This window comes from Plectrocnemia conspersa, unplaced genomic scaffold (assembly GCF_051122295.1).
Source record: "Plectrocnemia conspersa isolate PC_06_02 unplaced genomic scaffold, ASM5112229v1 ptg000004l, whole genome shotgun sequence".
Lineage (NCBI taxonomy): Eukaryota > Metazoa > Arthropoda > Insecta > Trichoptera > Polycentropodidae > Plectrocnemia > Plectrocnemia conspersa.
In genome coordinates, this window is record NW_028277168.1 from 11,495,409 (window position 1) to 11,517,500 (window position 22,092).

The 22,092-nt window shown below is 27.4% G+C and overlaps 1 protein-coding gene across 2 annotated transcripts in view; it reads right to left on the minus strand.

Moving 5' to 3' along the window:
• The window catches only part of Picot (putative inorganic phosphate cotransporter protein picot), a 56,885-nt gene that overhangs the window by 26,622 nt on the left and 8,171 nt on the right, over nucleotides 1-22,092 (minus strand). The window contains exon 1 of one of the 2 annotated variants that reach the window (XM_088184866.1): nucleotides 5,416-5,894. The exons of the other annotated variant lie outside the window; for it this stretch is intronic. Within the exon in view, the coding sequence (XP_088040992.1) occupies nucleotides 5,416-5,506 (91 nt within the window). The 5' untranslated portion in view covers nucleotides 5,507-5,894. Of the gene's footprint in view, nucleotides 1-5,415; nucleotides 5,895-22,092 lie in introns of those variants that run through there. 2 annotated transcript variants of the gene reach the window in all.

Here is a 22,092-nt window from a genome sequence, read left to right on the forward strand (position 1 = left end):
TTACACAAATAATGTCGCTCTACTATGGCGCCATGAGACGCTTTCTATAATGCATATGTATTTCAGATGCATATTATTACATCCTGAACTGTATCAATGATCAGTTCAATAGGTTAATAACATAAAAGTTTTCAGTTAAATAGAGTTAAATCCCCGTTAAAAAGTTTAGCTTTGAAATTAAAAATAAATTTAAAAGAATTCAAAAGAATATTATTTGATGCTGTTCTATATATCTTAAATGATTATGTGCATGGCCATGAATGCTAGATCTGAACTACTTTCAATGATAAGATAATTTGCGAGTTCCGTTTTGGATTGTACAATTATCTTAGAACAGCATACAGCGCGAGAAATAGAGAAAATATAAAGAATATACAGCCGGAATAGCATAATAAGTAAGTTTGATCTTAAATCTACCAAATTAATAAATAATAGGTATAATAAAAATTTAAATTACTATTAATGTCTCTTACACGCGTAACTCATGAAGTTAGCTGCGAGTGAAATAATACATGTTTTATAAGTAGTTTATTAATAGATATGACAGGAGTTCAACTCTGCTAAATTTATGCCATTAAGAAAGTTCTGAAAAACTCTAAACAAGTTATGGTTTAAGGTGTTCCAATCTTCCTACAGATTGCACCTTTTAATATGGTAAATTGTGAGCAGGAATAAATAGTTTTTTATCGTAAAACTGGTCCAGATGGTATTGTCAGAAGTTCAAATCTGGTTTTGAAAAGCTCTAAGTTCGAACTATGTGGTGGATGCATTAAAACATCTCATCCAAATTATGTGCATCACTTAGTTTAATTAAATAAAGTGATATCTATATCTATAAATATTATATAATATAATTTCGTATATTTTTACTGTCCTTGCAATTTATTTGTAAGTTAAAAAATATATTTAATCAAATATATATTTTCCATTTTAATCAATGACTTTTTGCCATATTTTTGGAGCTAAAGGGTTCTTATCTTGAACAATTTCTAGATATGTTAGTTAAAAACTTATTTAATTGCTTTTGGCATTAATTTAATTGCTAAATTTACACTATTAATGTCCGGACTAGAACATTCTTAAAGTTGCAATCTTCCTGTCAATTTCATCTTTCACTATAGCAAATTGTGAGCATATGAATAAAATAGTATAATTTATAAACATTATATTGTAAAGTTTATTTCTCCCGTTTTTACTATACTTACAATCGCTAATTTGTAAGTTTGCCATTTTGATTGATAACTTTGTATATTTGGTATATTATGTATATTTGAACAATTTATGTGTTCCAAATTTTTTATCAGTTACAACCAGGGCTGTGGAGTCGGAGTCGGAGTCGTAGTCGGAGTCGTGGAGTCGTGGTGTTTTGGCCGGAGTTGGAGTCGGAGTCGGAGTCGTGAAAAATGAGCAACTCCGAGCATTTTTTAAATTATGAAATTTATGAATTTTTAATTGCGTAATAATGAATGTGTATAGCGTATGAATATTAAACGTGTAGAAAAACACCAAAAATACCTTATAAAATTAAACTTTTTTGAGTCGGAGTCGAAGTCGGAGTCGGAGTCGGAGTGGAGTCGTGTTGTTGGTAAATATCGGAATCGGAGTCGGAGTCGGAGTCGTGTTTTTTTTTAACGACTCCACAGCCCTGGTTACAACAAATTCTATGGAACTTTCTCCTTTGATGCTTTACTCAATTACATCAATTACTGTGCAAGAACTCTTAGTATTTTACTACTCTCACAAATTCAGTTTGGTGTTTTTTATTTTGATCATAAATTCATCATAGTTCTGTATTTTTTTTTCTTTTTTTGCACGCTTCGTGCTATTTCTCATAAAACATTCTTTTAATAAAACATTAAAACCATGCAATTTACAAAGAATCCAACTTTAATATAAATAAATTGTTTAAATAAAATATGACGTCTCGATCACTTGCAACTAATATCATTAATCAGATTTTAAATTTATAATATATTTATCACTAATCATGTAAATATTATCACTGATCACGTATCCATTATTACTGTAAATGTGAAAAAATCTGTAAATTGAAAGTCAACACAGAAATCACTTTATGTACAAAAAAGTCAGAATGGCGAGGATATGTTTATCGAAAATCACGAAACAAAAACAAATATGGGCACTAAAAATGACTTTCAGATGATTTTTTTAATTTAATGTAAAGAAAAGTTTTAGTAGCTTTATCTCCAAATGAAATTTTGTTTCATTCCATGGGCACACGTGTTTTATTGTACCCAATGCAAGGATAAACAGCGGATTTGAGAATTTTAGATGGTGATTAAAAGTCATAACTCAAACGTGTTCTATGTAAATATTTTGGGCGACAACTGATCCGGACATTAATCGTAAAAAAATATGTGAGAATATATATGATTGTTGATTGTATTCTTTTTTTATATTGGAATTGGGCCCTCACCCTTTGCATGATTGTTATGAAGTAGCAAGGTGCGTTCATTTTGAATCCACGTTTCATCGATAGTGATGAGTTGCTTGAGAACATACTTTTTTATGGACGTCATTTGTTTTATATGTATTTGTACATATGAAGTAAAGTAAACATAAAAAGGATATGTTAAATGTTGATTTAAGACGGCACATGTATTTGTTTGATTCGGTCTATTTTTGGTAAATATTTTCCGGAAGTATATATACATTTCAATGACATTTCTGGCAAGCATCCAGTTCGTGGGTAAATTAGGGCTAAAACCACATCATTCAATGACGTTCAGATCTAAAAATCGATTCTAAGGATGATCAAACATTTCATTATAAGTATAAAGCAATTCGTTCAGATTTCCTTGCGCTTCTGAGAATTGAAATTCCTGTTTTCATTGCCATACTGGCGGCATACTCCTAGTCATAAATCTTCTACGTCTACACTTTGGAATTCTGTCTCGATTCTCATCACCGAGAAGAGCGAATCCAGATTTTAAGCTGCTATCTCGACCGTATGAACGAAATACTTAAATAGACGCTCGCTTCCAGGGTCCGGACAAGTAAAAACGCAAGTGCTCTCGCACCTGTCTGTCGCTTGGAATAAATTACCATTTTTTTAACCCAGACAACAGGTACGTATGTAGGTACGGACTTTGATATAGCAGTGTAAATAATTTGACTTGGGGCTAAGAGATCTTCCGTTCCTTTCTGACTACTGGCGGAGTGCGCGGAAAGAGAGTGGAAAGAAAATTCACCAGAATTCGTAAGTAGCAGTTAAGCACTGAGTCGACGTTTCAAGGAAAAGTAGCTCGTTTTACACGATCGTTAACGATGACGAACTCGGTTCAGATTCGAGTTCAATACAACAAAATGACGATGAAACTGTATTTCTGAACGACAAATGCTTATCGCAAACAAAAGTGACGGCGAATGCGATAAATGCATTTTTTATAGTTGATATTTTAGAAGCAGACCATTCATAGCGATAACCCTACTTAACATAAAACTACAAATATATTTTACCACTCGATTTATATGTAAATTATCCGCTGGTTTCAGTTCACTTTAAATTTCCAAAAACTAATGTAAATCTAGCAAAGAAATACAATTTTTATTAGCTTCTAGTGTTGTTACAATTATCCCAGTAGGTGTTAATTGCTATCATTGTGTTCTAATTACTTTTACGACTTCCTAGTTAATGAATCACTATCTTAAAAAATCACAAAAAACATATCCAATAAGATAAGATACTAAGAAAAAAGTCCGTCTCATTGCTTAAAAATGGCACACCCCTGACAAGCGAGCGAAATTACCATTAAAATTTACGACGGAGATTACATTTTTCTAGACAAATTGCTGCACGTAGATAAAACTTTTAGTAACATCATTCTCTATGCAGTTGAGTAGGGTATAAGAACCTGGCATGCAAAGGTGAGCGATAAGATCATCAGGACAGGTAAACAATTCGAAGAAATGACTCAAAACGGTCTAACGGTAGTGAGATTCTTGCAATTCTTCTATAATAGAAACGCATCGTATAGCTACAAGGCGCATATAAAATTCAAGAAACATGCATAAATTGCCATGTATAATTCCATAACAAAAAAACAACAACTTTGCAATACAAATTAAAATATAAGATGTCACCATTTAACTTCCTATTACATTTATGCAGTTGAAACAAGCGTAAGGTCGATTCTCTATCTATGCAATGATTAATTCATGAATCCAATAATATGATAATATTGTTTGAATGGAGAGATGTGTAGAGATACATATAAAAACACACATACGCCCCCGTTTCATTTCAAGTGTAGAATGCAAGTATAATTTTATCTATCAATTATTGTATACACAAGAAAATCAATACATAGTAGGTATGCATCAAATCACTTCATGTGTTTATTTGAATGCAGTGAATATAAACAGTGTCAGTATCGATACAAATCTTAAGTAAATACAATTTAACAATAAAATACTTTTTATTAAACTTTTACAATTGGTGTTGTTATATGGAAACGTCTAAATCAATATTTAATAATTCAGAATTAAATATGATTAAGAAGCAATAAAAAAACTGAATCGTATATAAAAATACAATGATTTGCGTTTTTTTGCTTGAAATATAATAAAATAGATTCCAAACAGTCAGGTAGATTTAAGTGCGTAAAGGATGTTCTATATTATTTTTAGAAAAATTTACGATGTTTTTAATAGGCACCAATTTGAAACAAGATCAGAAGGCTAATAAATTAACGTAAGATATTTAGAGATGGTCAAAGAAATGGGGTTAAAACTACAACATCTAAAAGCAGTACAAAAATTAAAATTAATTTTAATGGAAAATGTTTGTTGATTTAGTAAGTTAATATAAGTCAAAATTTAATTAATATTTTAGCCTGATTACACTGTATAAGATTTTTGTTACAATATTAAACTAGCTTGATTGATTCAGAATAATATATAATATAATAAAGTATAGTATATTTTAAAATTATTTACAGACATGAATCATAAATATTAGTTTTAAAGTAAAAAAAGTGATTTTAGCTCTAAATATTTGGTGGGTAAAGAAGTGAAATTGTGTACATTACTATTAAAAATAATATGAATATTCAAAGTGACAACACAGTTCCATAATAGCCGAGAAGTTAATCATTAAATATAATTAAATAATGTAGAAAAATAACTGAATCAATCATTAATTTCCTTAAAATAAAAACAAGTTAATTATTTATATATAATAATAATTTTCCTTAAGATTGCATTTTATTATGAGAAAAACATATAATAAGAATTATTACTGTCGATCTTTTCATAATAATAATGTAATAATTTAAAAAGCCGCGCATCGCAATTTTTGTTATTAAAAAACTGGTTGTTACGAAAAACATATAAATATATTTTTGTTAGGTTAGATTTAAATTTTTATCGTTAGTACAAAAATAATAAAAATACCAGTTTTCTGCTCTGCATTGTAGTCCTCCAAAGCAGGTTGCTCCCAAACGAGCACATGGCCATTCCTCGTCCGATCCCCGTTCGATCTCATCGCGAATCAAATTAATGCTAATAAGTATATCACAGACGTTTTTTCTATATATGTAGATAATAATAATAATAATAATATACTAATAGGCGACAGAACAAAACATATGCGAGGAAAAAAGAGAGAGAATCGAAACGCGTAATTAAAAGAATAAATTAAAAAGGGTAAATATTCGAGAGTTGGCAACACTGGCCGGCGAGACTCGAACTGGGAAAGGCGAAAGAAAGCGAATCTGTCTGCGTCTATCTGCGAGGGACTGTTTCACGTCATGTCGACGGTGGTGGTGCTGGATGAGAGCTTCGTGTACGACTTCATCTCGGTAAGAGTGTGTCGGAAAGTTAAGTTCTGACGTGGGGGCGCGTGCCGTGGCGCCAAGGGACAGATTCGAACTGAAGAAGCGTGTGGCAACACGCGGCCGGCGGATGTGCGTTCGCGCAAGCGCACTGCCGTTTTGAAACACGCGGGTCGGATAGGGTCTTTCAAAAAATATTATGCATCTTGTGCAAATTTAAAAAATAAAATAATACAATAATTTACGTATTTTATTAATACTTTTAAAATTTTAATTATTACATACCCTATCACACCTTTTGAGCAATTTATAAAAACTCATTGGTTTCACCAAAAGATAATTTATCACAGATCGTAATAAATAGTAGTCGAATGTTTTTAGTGTAATGAATGTCAAATGTGGTGAAAATCTGATCCAAATAATTAAATTATTGATAAAATTTCACAATGACCTTAATATGTTTTCGGATTTCCATAGTATAAATTCTTAGAAAACAAAATAACGACACATATAATTTTATTATAATAAATAAATAGCTGAAATTCTAAAGGTCGCGGATACGAATTTCACGGCAGACTCGAATTTGTATATATAAAAATGCACTCATATTAAAAATTTGCTCCAGCTGCAAAATGACTCCTATTAATTGAGAGTTATAGTTCATGAAAATTTAAATAGATAAATGGTTCATATAATATGTATTATTATTATACTACGATACATTTAATTTTTATTAGAATTTTTTTGTGCTATGGCAAAACTATTTCAGTGGTTTCAATGTATAATAAATATTACACAATAAAGATGAAAGACCAGTGAATCCTAAAGCTCGTCTGGGAGTTCGAGATTAGTGAATATTATATAATTTTAATTCTGACCGACCATCACAGATTAGGTTATCATAAATTTAACTAATCTCAGGGTTGAATATCGTGATAAATTTATAAAATAAATTGAGCTAGATCGAGCATTGTGAGCTGTTACTGATTTAGGTCTGGCGTTTCCCACTTACTTGTTGTATGTGTTGATTGTGTTACCACGTTGTAACGCATTGGGTCATTTTACAACAAAATAATAAAATATAAAAAATAGTCGCCGTAGTTGCATTACTTATTAATTAGCACAACATGCAATGTACTGTTGATTTATTTTAATTGAAGTTGTTACACGACCGAAGATTTTATTTGACTCTTTTGTAATGACAAATTTAATAAAAAATGGTGTTAAAATATGATGCGAACTTTCTTTTGTTAGAACGTTAAAAAAGTGGATAAAATCGATGCAATGAAGTCCTTATGTACTTCTTAAACAAATAACACTGGTCGCAAGATCAAGTAGATATCTGTTTGTTTTATCTATTTATTTATACCTAATAAATGTGGGTTTTTTTGGACTAATATTTCGGCTGGACCAAATCAGTCATCTTCGGACGAATTAAAGATGGCTGGTGTGATCCAGCCGAAATATCACGGTAAAAAATCGTTTATTTAGTTTGCCCTTAATATTCTAAACGCCGCATATTTGTAATAAAATCACTGCATTACTTGCTTGTACATACGAGATGTCCCTGATCGATATATAGCGAGAAAATGTTGATGTCAAATGTCATTTTTGAAATAATAACAAATAACTTATCGATGTTATTCTCTAATTAATTATCTTTATTTATCCATAACATTTATTTGCAATTTATATAATATACTAATATGGGAATTGCTGCAAAAATGCATCTACAATAAAAAAATCGAAACAAAGTATTGAAATACTTATATGTAAAACAATATTTTACTATATAACTAAAAATGAATTAAACAATATGAGTTTAACATAAGTTATACGTAGTAATCCAGGAGTTTTTATTATTTTTTTAGAATCAATTGTAATTTTAAGTCCTTCATACATGGTCTATAAAAATATAAAATAGATATTAAACATACAACCCAAATGAATTTGGTTATTAAATACATTTCATTTATTAATTTATTGTAATTCATTGTGTTTTACATCGTGAAGCACTGGGTCAACACAATCAACATCTACTAAGTAAGTGGTAAGACACCAGACTGAAATCAAAGTCTGTAAATCAGTGACACTATTATATTAATTTATTACGAAGAAACTATTATTGCGGTTTACTAATCAATATATGTCACTATGCATGATTTAGTTTACAGCTAATTTTATTTTAATAATGTATCACGATATGTATTCGTGTGATGTAGAATATCTAGCAAAACCTAATGTGCTATGATCGATGAGAATTATAAATATATAAAGATACATAATTTTGATCATTAAGAAACAATATAAATTATGTACTAAGATCCATATGGAATTCAAACCCAGATCTTTCAGGTAATATTCATTGATGTATACCACTTGTGTTTCGTCTTGGTTGTGTAATATATTGAAACCCGTTATTTATTTTTTTCATAGCGCAGAAATATGCAATTTTTATATATATTTAAAACAATTTGAATTAAATGTTATATAATAATAATATTCTCTGAACGACGACCATAGACAGTACTCAATGATATTTATTAATCACTATGCTGCTGGTCATAAAAAATAGTATTAGCGTTATACGTATACTAAAATAATACTATCTAATTGCTTAACAACTTAAGATAATCATACTAAGACCATCAAAACCAACTGTGTTTCTAACCACCAACGTTTTATTTTATTTTCTTATTTTTTTATCAAATTGTAGGTAATAATAAGTTGTAAACATGATAATTGTTACAAACCAGTAATTGTATAGTAGGTATATACTATTAACATGTTTGTAAAATTATTTATATTACTGAAATAAACGTAAAAAACTGTGTTTTTAACTAGATTAGAATTGCAATGCTATTGTAATATAATTTTATATTTTTACAAATGTAGAAGCGCGAATTTTGTGCAATTTTTTAGAATTAGAATATATGCTTATATGCATAATTATCTCAAGAACAAATCGTGCGTTTTTATACGTAAATATATAAATATGTATTTTTAAAGATTTTTTATAAATGTATATAGTCGTAAAGGTGTTCGACCACTTAGCACATTTTTTATTTATGGATAGACAACAATAGATAGAAAAAATTGGCTCCACTCTAAAAGGTGATGTAATATTACCCTTAAATTTCTAAATTTGAACCAGTCACGTATCATTAGAAGATAACGTATTTCCTACTTAAGTTAAATAGTTAATAGAAGCTATTAAACAAGCTCCCAATCTATGTCCTTCTTCTGAGCAAATAATATATAAATATATGTTAATTATTCACAAATAAAAAAAATATGAAACAGCTCAATTTTAATGCGTGAATTACGCGTTTTAAAAACGCTAATTAAACATATTAACATATTTCAAAAGATATATTTTAAAAAAGTATTAAGAAAACTATTGATTTGCGTTATTTTTCCACTCTTTGTCAATGGAATTTCTTTACAAAGTTTCTATTGTAATATAATATGAATGATAATTACCTCCAAAGTCTTTGTTACTTAAATTAAAATCATGCAGGACCGAATTTAAAAATATACTTAATATATTATATATTTAAAATAATAGTATTTATTATCAACAATCGTTCATTTTAACAAATAAATTAAACTGTACAAATCACTATCAATTTCAATATACCATTAGTCCTGACCATTAAGTTTAAATTGCTAAATTGAGTACTTCACTGATGATGATCATGATAGCGGAAAAGCAAATAAGCGATAAGAGGAAAATTGCTACTGCAGATTTTTTTTAATCAAGTCAATATAAAATTGTTTTAAAATTACAATTCTTTTCCTTAGATAAACTTATTAAAATGTTATTGTAAAAAATGGGTTTGGTGAAGCCCCACTCATTGATATCTATAGATTATTTTTATATACATATACATATAAATATATAGAAACGACAAACTTCTTCTAAGCATAAGTATTTTTAAAATGAATCATATGTTTTAGTAAGAGACATGTATGTACATGTAATACATAGTATATCGCATCAGATAAGTGGACTGTAAGATATGACGCAATTTTCGAAGAAACTATTTAGCTGCAACTTATTATTTGCGATGATGACTTAATGCTTAGAGAATTTTTGAAATATAACTTGATTTTTATTTTGTTTTTTTTAATTACTTATTTTTAATTTTAGCGATAAATGCACCTAATACATTCGCCCAATTCGTGACAGTTATTTTCAGAGCCAAATATGAAAAACAACATTCAGACTGCCAAAAAATATAATATGCATTTGGCAAACGCTCGTAAACATAAGTTTATGGATATTATAAAATAATATTTTCACTGGATTATTTAAAGCAGTATTTAATCATTTAAATAGTCATGTACAATAAAAAATGTAGTAATAAATGATACAATTGATACATCAGACTTAGATTGTGGAATCGAATTTGATTTGATTAACTCAATTTATAGTGCAAGTCAGTCTGTTGAATATCAATGAGCTTCTCATAAAATTAAACGTGACCTAACCGATAATTTAAATGTAAATTTAATATATAGTATATATAAGATAACCTAAAAAAATATCATTTTTAAATCTATTATTCATACTGGAGCAGTAAATATTATAATATAATTGCAAAAATTGGATGTATTATATGTTATTAATGAACTAAAACTTTGTACACATGTGACTCTTATCATTATTTTAATCAGAATTAAATATCAATTCAAAACAATTGTATTAGTAGTACTCATCTACAACTATAATCCAGTATAATCGTTTAATAGAAACATGCGAGGATTTTTATAATTTGGCAAATAAATTTAGATTCCAATAAAGGGTAAATATAATTACGAGGACCATAAATTATCCAAGCACATTAATATACCTAGTATTTATTGTTAGTAAAACAACACAATATAAAATTAAAATAACACTAAATAATATTATATTATATTTTGTATATAAAAACAACTGTAAAACACAAGTAAAATTAATTAATTATTATTTCTTTACATAAATACAAAAAATATGCTATAGACATAGCATAAATATTATTATAATATGAAACTCTATTTATAAGAAGATTGTAAATAGTTAAATTCAATAAATATAATATTAAGAGATAATACGATTCAAAGCAAAAATGCTTTTGAAATATTTAAACTAACAAGAACAAAACGATTTGAATTGTTTTCATCAAAAAAATGTATAGAAAATCAGCAGTTGAAAATTTGGTATTTAAATTCATAAGAATAGCTTAGAAAAACGTCATAATCTAAAAAAAAAGTGAAAACTATTACTTAAATTTCTATATTTCGACTGTGATGCTCCAGCCATGGTCACGAATTTCCCGTAACTGACCATGGCTGGAGCATCACAGCCGAAATATTGAAATGTAAGTGTAAGTCGCGATGAATCCCTAGATATATGTATGTGTGCGTGTGTGTGTGTATCATATAGTATTTATATATGTATATTCACTTTAGAAATTATTATGGAAAATATCGCAAAAAAATTAATTAAAACCACATTTTATAGATTAATATTAAGCACAAGTACTAGCACTAAATTAGTTGAGAAATTATTGAAGCTTAATAACATTATTTGATAAAGTACAAAATAGACAATAATAAAAATATTATCACTCAAGTGATATTTATAGATTTAACGAGAATTTTAAAGTATATGTTATATAAGTAAAATAGTCATAAGTTGGTTTGAAATAAATTATTTAAGTTTAATAAAGGAGTAATATTTCGCAGTGTACTGCAAGTCTTAAACTTAGGATCGTTACTATGTATTAAATTATTTAAAAAATTATATATATACAAATATAAAAAATGTTTAAGTAGAAGACAGGTTAAATATTAAAATAAGTACAATGAACTTGAAATAAATGCAAATTTAACTGATTTTTTTACTAATAATAATAACATAAATGTACTTTAAATAATATAATAATTTTAAAATTATAATAGATAAGCATATTCTAGAAATAATATACACAACAAAATTTAGAAGTATTTCAATAAGTTATAAAAAAATGTAAATATATTCTAAAAAAGGTTGAGACAATATGTAGTGTGCTTGAACGATTGGAATGGCTGTATATAAATAATACATGGATCTAAAACTAAAAATAGCAATAATTTGGGGTAGCTAGGTAAATATTAAAGTAAAATAATAAATAAAATAAAAGGTTTCATAAATAAGTAAAATAACACTAGCTCGTGCTTTTTTAGGTACGAAACCAATTTATTTTAAGTACGAGTAAATTTTTGATGTGTTTTATTGTATTCTACATTTAGCTAGAGAAAATAGTTAATAAATAATTATATATAAATTTACTTTAAGGTTTAATAAAAAAAAAACAACAAACAACAATTTCTTAATGTTACATTTTTGTAGGGTCGGCGGACTAAAACAATTCTAACTCTTATCAACACATTTTTTCAAAATGTTTCTTTTTATTAAAATATTTATTAATTTAAAAACTATTAATATGAATAAAACATAGTTATTTATAAATTAGTTTAATTAATTCATCTTTTATTAAGTTTTTTGTCTCTCCTGTAAATGTGTCATTTTTGACTTATGTGTTTATGTCAGCCGACCCTAGTATTTTTAGGTGCAATTTAAATTGTGTATCAAGTATAAACAATTTACTTAATTACATGACTATACAATTTGTTAAGGTTATGATTTTAGTTATATTATCATTACAAAAAGTAAAAAATACTATTGACTTATATAATATTAGAAAGAACGATATTAAAATTTTATTTTATATATTGCTTTTTAAATATTAAAACAATTCGTTCATAACTATTATCAAATAAATATGTATTGTATATATTAAAAATAATAAAAACATAATGAAACTATATTTTGAGTTTGTCTACACTATCGACAACATTTTCCATATTTTGGTTCACAACTTGGCTGAATCATATATTTTTTAATAATAAATTTTACTGATAGGTGTCATTAGTATGTACATAAATAGTAGATTGGTATATTAGTATGTAATTTAAAAATTATCAACAACGCCTCACGATAAAATAACCCGTAATTGATAATATTGTTGAAAACTAATTTATGCTCACACTTATCGTGTAGTTTAAAGCTTAATTCGAACATCCTGTAGTATGTCGTCAGTCGTGTTTTGCTCAATAACGATTTCTTTTGTGAAAAACGGCTGAATTGAATAATTGAGTAATTGTATACGATTTGGTGTCAGCGAACCAATGGACCGCAGATTGGATGAACGGTGCGGGTACTTTATAAGCGATTTTTTCCAAATTCTCGTGCGAATTTGAACTAATGCGCTCATCCGCAATTTAGTATTATTTCTTAGAACACCGATTAACCCTTATAATGTGTGTATAATATTCCCTAAGCATATTTAGAATGCACAGTAACGTAGCTAACGATACGTTATCGTTAACGTGCATCGGGTGGTCTGTAAATATTTACGAAATCGTTAATCTCGATAGCGACTGTGCCTTGGTATTTTGATAAGGTGATGAGATAGTTATTAACGAGAAGAAGTCACGCATTATATTATTGTTATTTTGACACTGTAATGTCACGGTCGGGTTATTTTGCAATATTTAGACCAAGACATTTGTGTCATTTTTTTCGATACAATTTTTAATAAAAGTGTGTGGCGCGTTTGACCGACATATGAATAAACATGAATATAGTGAAACTCTTCTGTAACAATCTTATAGATATATTAAATAAATAACTTATTTTAGTAACTAGTAAAGTAAAGAAGAACTGAGAAAAATCAACACTTAGCAGCAGAAGAGAAATCTATGTTGCTGTAAAATAATACTTGTCAAGAAACAGATTGCAATCCTATAAAAATTGGTCATACTCCTGCAGAATTGTATACCTTAGTAAGGGGTTATATAATAAAACAAGATAAATATAAAGACATTGATATGTATTGAACTGCTAATGAAATATTAGAAAAGAGATCTACAAATTTATACACAAATCAGCCTTTTTGCTATATTTTTTAGCTCAAAGTTCTGAAAATAGAAACTTAAAAAGCTTTAAAATTTTCACGAATTTAGAGACTGTTTTAAAGAAAGATTGATAATACAATTTCCCTGCAGTCCACGATTTTAAGCATTTTTGCTGGATTTTTGAGCTCAAAATCTGAAAAAGAGACAAATTTTAGAGCCTATTTTGAGGCAAGGAGCGAGGCTGGTGAGAGCATTTTCAACCCCTTGAATGTATGTCATTTAATGAAATTCTAAAATAACATCCAGATAATAAAGCTGGCTTACTTTTGCCTTCTCTAGAAAATACTGAAATGTTATTATTCTTATATAAATAAACCACATTTGTCTTAATTTCTTCACCATGAAAAATAGAATTAAATAAAATTAGTATTATCCAAATTTTTATGAACTACTCACATTAAGTATTATAAAAAAACAAACTTTGAAATCAGTTCAATTAATTATGATTATGATTATGAAAATAATATATATATATATATAGAAACAAAAAACACGTCATGAATAATATTTAATATATTTGTGTAAATAATTCAATAAAATTATAACTGTAAAATTATATTTTCACAAACTGAAGGTATGTTTTAGAGCTGCAATCCGTTTTAATCAATCACGAAATGAGTTCTAAAGACAAATATCTAAATAAATTAAAGCTATTTATTAATAAAACAATATAACAAGAACCTTAATATATAAATATTAATTTGCCTCAAAGAATATGGAAATTACAACTTATAGAATCAATACTTAAGATAGATATTACGTTTGCAGCAAATTAAAAAAAAATACATGAAATAGTATTTTTAAATGATTTTTAGTTTATTTGATTTAGCTTTTTTTTGATATTTTAATCAATAAATACGTAACTTAATTTATTGTACTTTTTATATTGCAAAACCAAAATAAAATAGACTTGTTTTCAAGAGGATGAAACTATTTCTCAAATGAAGAGAATATCAGGATATTCCTATTTTATTTTTCAGTGGTAATATTTCTAGTAAATGGTTTTGAAGCAATGATTTTGCTTTAAGGCGCGTTATCGCTTAATATCCCAGTGATTCTAAATAATATTTATAATTTCGCGTTAATTTACCCAACCGCTCAGGTAGGAGGTCAAGGCTGGACTTATTCTGCGAAAGCTTAATTTGGCAGTCCGTAAATAGCGTCGTAAAAAACAAAATCTGATTCAAATAGTAACATGAATATACATATAAAAAAATGATTTCACTTGTTTTTTTGATGCTCATTTACTTTAACGGAAATCTTACACAAGTATGAGTTAGAAAGCGTTATTTAAAAAAAGCGCTTCATGAATAAACCTTCAAGATAAATGGCAATTGAAATGAAACGTCAAAGACTTTTTACCTAAGCAAATGATGTTTACAAAACTATTCAAAACATGTAATCATAAACATTTACTATTGTAATTAAAATTCTATAACCTTTTGTTACCACTGAGCAATATAATGCAAATTGTTTAAACGTGCGGTTAAGAGATTATATGGCATTGTCATTTGTGTAAAAATGCCGTGCTGCTCCAAGAAAACAAATCAATTTACGGATTGCTATCCTTTATAAATACACATACATATAATTGGTCAAATTAAACCGGTTCACAATAAGTTTTTCGCAGAAACATATAAAACGGGGCGCAAGAACTACTAATAATATATCAGTGGCGTGCGGTGACTTTTGAAACAGGGCATGCGGTCAAGGAGGGGAATTAAATGGAATTATAAATAAGTACACTTTTCAACCTCATAAAATTCAAAATGTTCTATATGAGCGTTGAAGTGATATAAAAAGCGGTTCTGGAAAGTTCTTTTCGTATTCATTAAATTTAGAACACGATCGTCGGGATGTAAAATGTACGAGAGATTGCACACACACTTGCCCGGCTACTGGTATGGGAAGCCGGCAGCTCCCACTGCGAGACATGAAGGAAATAGACAGATTCAAAACGTCAACCGCATGATGGGTTGATGACGAGCGACTGTAAACACAAGCGCTGCATTCGGCTTTAGTCGCTCTCTTGGTATGGTTGTTTATAGCCGATTTTACTGAGCAATTACGTTTCATAATTACGTAAATTAAAATTGGAATACGCGTACTTTCAAAAGACATGAATTATAATCCATTATCATGAAAACTACGTTTCTACATTAGTTTCAAAACAATTTTAAAATAATGTCGCATATATAAAAGACCGCTTTATATTATTTTTACTAAAGGGAATAAGGTTACGGTTAAGATTAGAACATATTGCGATTGGTTCTCAATTGTTCTCATAGCCTATTCGTCCAAGCTTCCTCGAAGGATCTTTATAAAGCATGTGACACTTGGTCATATCACTAGCAATGTCCACCAGTTCCATAAAATAAAAACTAATAATAATTCTAACTTCACATATGTATGTATAATACATACATTGTATAAACATATATATAAAAAAAAACAGCTATTTAATCGATCGGTCTACTGGTTACACTAACGAATGTATTACATCACTTATATATATACATTGTATTGTTATTATAATATATATATTTTTAACATTCCTCAATTTATTTTTATGTACTTTTATATCTAAAAAAATTGAAGAAAGTTTAATCAAAAACAGTGTATCTATATTTTTATGTATATTTCATATTAAAAAAAAACATTTTATCTTATGACAGATGACAAATACATGAAAGATTGTAGCAAAACATTAATTTCTGTTATCCGTCCGATTCATCCGACTGATAAAAACAGATTGCAGTCGATGCAATGGAAATCTTTGATTAAATTATTATACAAAAAAATATAATATGTAAATGGAGAGCCCAGACACGCAAAACGTCTCGCGAGGTGCAGTTTTAATTGACTTTTACCCGTCGCTGGTAATTATTGTTCCGGTAAGAGAGACAGGTGTTGGTAATACGGGTCAACACCTATGGATGCGAACAATGGTCTCGTTTGACTTTTTCGAAGAGTCAACGAGAAAGCTTTCCTGGAAATAAAGATGTACCACATGACAACAATGTATTAAGCGCGTACCGGCACCTTATAATTCGTTTCCTACTTTTTTTTGCAAAATTGCAATAGTAACAATCGCAAGCATTATATTATTAGTTCATTTCAGCAGATTGTTGAGTAAATCTATTTTATTTCCTGGTAATAAAATAGGAGTAAAGCTACAAGATTAATTAAAATCAAAGCGAATTTTTTACTCGATTGACAAGATAATGATTGGGCACGAAACTTTTATGATGCTGTTATTAAGAAGCTCTTTGAATTGCAATGATTTATATGATAATTATTAAAAATTATATTTAAAGATAATGTCAAGCACACAGGCAAAAATATATGCTTTACATCTTTACTTTACTAATATCTATTACAAAAAAATATTTTCTATAAGAAAAATCTTTTTTAGCGATTACATTGGATTGCGAATCAATAATTATATTCAAGATTTTCTAATTTATATTATTAATATGCATATTGAAATATATGTATGTATGCATAAAAATCCAAACAATTTCATGTAACAATCACTAATTGTATATAATAGAACGAGATGATTTGCAAATCATGGTTATGTTTCCTTATCGTGTCGTAATTAATTATGGTTTTACAAATTATATGGCTTTCATTGTAAGCTTTGAATATTGCGTGAGAATTGATTCCAATGAGAACGCGTTTTAAAACAAGCTGTATATTGAACTAAGGTAATCTAAAAAAATTAATGCAAAAAAAAAATTTTTAGGCAAAAAATTTTTTTTTAAATAAAGCTATTTTTATAAATGCAAAATATCACATTTGCAAAAACTTCACTTAGATTTATATAAATAAAAGTTATTTTAGAACATTTTGGCCCCCTTATTTTAAAGTAATTTTTTTAATTACCATTTTGAAAAATATAGCAGATAAGACTGGCTAACAAAATCTACTTACAAAAAAGTTTATTAGTGATACTTGATTTAATCTGAATATTCCAATATTCGAATACGAAAAATATTTACCAGTTTTTTAATCATTCGTTATTCATATATTTGCCCAACTATTTGTTAAGTATTTGCAGTAAAATACCATGTTTTTTTAACCTTTAAAAACGAAACACGGTTATGTATTATTTCTGCATTGTTTGTTAATTGTAATAAATATATAATACAATGTTTTACGGTCAAACTTTACAAAAAGTAACTTTCTATTATCAATTGGACACAATTTCACGGGTTATTTTCATTATTAATAAGCAACGATTAATATATAACTTTTAAAATGTGAGCAAAATTTAGCACAGGAAATGGTACAATTCCATACAAAAAATCATTACATAGCATGTAAAATTTCTTAACAGCGAACCGTTTCCTGTCATCTAATTTTATAGGTCATGTCATGGCAAAATGTCGTTTTCGCAATACAAAGATAAAAAAAGTAGCAATTCAACAATAGAACAGTAATCGCGATACATTCTAAAGCCAAAGACGTATATAGAAAATTTTAGCATGTATCCTTTTGTTGATGGACAAGTTCCAAATTCAACTGTCAAAACAAATCATCGATCGATTAGAAAGTTATTTTTTTAACTCAATGTGCGTACGTATATTTATTTTATGTAATTTATACATATATGAGTGAATTACACCATAATTGAATAGTTTTAAATCACATATCGGACGAGTTTGGAAATCCATTTCTTAATCGTTCTCTTTAAAAATCGATTTTAAATTTCTATTTATATGTATAAAAAATAGTACGAAATTACAAATTCAAGGCTGTCCATTGTATATTCTTTCGCAATTTAGAGCATACCAATGTTTTGCAAAAGTATCCTTCAAAGGTGTGCCATGTTTTATTTGCCTTAATAGTATATCGTAAGAATTTTATTTTGTCAACGAAATTACAGCAACAGTAACGATGTAATTATTTTGGGGTATGCCTGTGTAAACTCAAGTATTTTAGTTACGTATAATATTTTTAAACGATAACATTGTGTTTTTAAAATATATTTTCAACGACTAAATAATGTTTTCTAGTTGTTCAAATATTGGTCACAGTAAGAATGATAAGATTAGATTAATGTATGATCTAACACTATTATTTAATTTATTTAAATACTGTATTTTTTTATTATATTAAATTGTAATTTAATATAACAGTATAGATGCAAAAAGAAATTATATAAACGAATATAGTTGACTAAATTGCAATTTAGCATAACCATGTTAATTTACTTAACATCACTAAAATCATATTGAATAAGAAAAATATAAGGTAAAACATATTTTTACCTTTTAATTTACACATAAGCATTATATTTTTGCAAAAATGATTCTGAAATTATTTTAAGACTTTTGATTGTGTATTATATATACACGACAATAATTATAAAAACGTATCACTTTTTAAAATATATATTTAATAATTAATTAGATTTTTCAGATTTTTTGATCACTTATTTAAAGGTATGCCTATAGTGTTTATGTATAGTGCTTGCAATTAATCGTCAGCTTTGGTAGTGAAAATATTTATAAAAATTACAATGCTAAATCGTCCACAATTTAGTTCGAGTATAAAAATCGATATTATTGTCTTTTCATAAATAAGGTTGTCGTCTATCGATTATAGCCAAGCATCACTTCAAATTGTTATTGAAAACATTAGAAAAATGGTTGCAATAAATTGGGTTAAGTGTAAAAATAGCTAGCCTTGATGAAAATCAAGTGATAATACGAATGTGCTAACGTGATAGGAGTAAAGCTACTTTGGATTTAACCAATGAGTTTTTGCAAAACATTTAATAAATATATAAATGTGGACCACCTTTAGATGTGACGTAGGAAAAGAGTATGCAGTCGTCTACCTGCTATTGACCATAGAAATAATCTAACACGTAGGAAACGGATGATTTGACACAAAAGCTTGACTTTTTTTGATGAGAATAAAATAAATTTATACGTCAATATAAATCTTTTCGTATAAATTGATTTTATCTATCTAAGTTGTACATAACTTTATCAAAAATGGCGAGTCATATACATAGACGCTAATTTATTTCACATTTTTGTATATACCGTGAAAAAAATAAGTCTGTAACAGGTACAAATTTATTAAAACAACATATAAATATTTAAAAAAAATATTTCTCAATGTAATTACGCTGTGGGGAAAATTTCACCAATGAAGTATTCTTTACATTTTGCTAAAAACTTGCTTGATGTGTACATATGTTCATGTATATGTTAAAAATTTGTCAATTTCCAAAGCGCACGTCGATTTTGGTCGCATCATTATAACAAATTCGCTTTGGTCGTGCGAAATTATGGCGTAAAATTTCGTCGGTGCTTTGTGTTATGGAATATGGTAGAAAAATTTTACACAATGCAATGAAAAATTGTACCGTTCGTAAACTACGTTGATTATGATTTTGATCGATTATTTTATTTCCGTTATGATATTTGAGTATTTTAAATACTATTAAATATTTCTTTGTAAAAAGTTTTGAATAACCCCACTCGTCGATATCACCAAAATATTGCAAGAAAAGAAATATGTTAAATGTTCGTTACTAGATATATAAATATAAAAAATATATTTATTATTATTATAATTAATGCGAGTTTAATACCAGTCTAATAAATTTAAGTTAATTCCAATATATTTATAGTCATACAACTATTACAGAATAATGAATAAACTTTTAACTTAATTTATTAAAAAAATACAGTAATAAAATATTTATTATCAATTAAAAGAAAAATAAATTATAGAAATATCATATTTTTTAGTTTAAAGTAAGTACTTTATTTTTATAATAATTTAAAATAAGTAATAAAAATAAATAAATTAAATGTAACGTTTATATACAATCTCGATAAAAATAAAGTACATAAACATTGTTTTTTCAAGTATGTTGCAGTTTTTATTGTTTTTACAACGACATAAACGTGTGTGTATGTGTGATTATGAATAAAACATTTGAATATAATTTATTTTACTGTATAATTTCATTTCTATAAGATTTAAAAAAAATATAGATGTAGAATTGCGAAAACCATACACTAAATTTATTTATTTAATGTAATCTTTCATTGCAACATAATCAGCCCAATGCATTACAACAAAGTCAACACAATCAACAACCACTCAGTAAGTAGTGAGACACCAAACTGTATTCAAATGACATATACTACTATTATTGCTCATATCGATTATTTTAATTAAACAATTAAATATTTAACCGCAATAAAAAATAGATAATGTATATAAAAAAATAAAAATAAAGAAAGAATGATTTGTATCAATTAGTACATGGTACAAGTAAACACAACCAATAACCACTAAGTAGTATGACACCAGACATAAATCAAATTCTGTGAAGAAGAGCTTTCAATAAATAAATGTAACTACGTAATACGTGATATTAAGAATATCTAGGTAAACTGAATACGTGATGATTGATCGTGATTATAATTATATATTAATCAATAATTCCAACATTACATTATTTAAACCAAGGAATTGGTCACCAAATGGTTATCTATATCACCCTAAAAAAAATAATTGTATGCAAAAATTGAATTGAAATTTTTATATTTAGGTTTCAAGAATTCAACAGAGCAAAATACATGTGCATTATATATTTTTATTTGGTTTCTAAAATGTGTGTATAGATATCATATATAATTTAGCTGCACTATTGTATTAATTGTATTATAATATTATTATTAATTATTTTATAGCTCTTAATTGCGTTCACACAGCGGGAGAAAATAGTGTTTTTATTTAATTTGATTTAATTATTTACTTAAATCATTTAAATTTATGTATTTAATTGAATAATGTACTAACAGCGAAACAAAACTTAGCATTTTATTAAAAACATAATCAACGACAAATACCATAATTTTATCAATTACCATCACAAGTGTTTTTTCTTAATATATACAATTTTCCGTAAGCGGAAATTCCAAAGTTAACATACATTCAATAGTGCTAATTTTTCAATACTGATATTTACACGTTAAATTTGAAGGTTAGAACCAAATTTATATTGATTCAGAGCTTAAAAAACATTGTATAATGTATAAAACAATATAGAGATACGCCTATTTCTTATCAACATTTCGAAACAGTACAAATAGATTATGAAGCAAGTAAAAGACAAATTGTTTTATAATAATAACCGTGATATTATTATAAAACAATGTGAAGCAGTCGACAGATGCTTTGATTCTCCACCACAACAAATCGAACATGATTGTTCTAGTTGTTCTTCAATATCAATGTTATTTTTTAATTACGA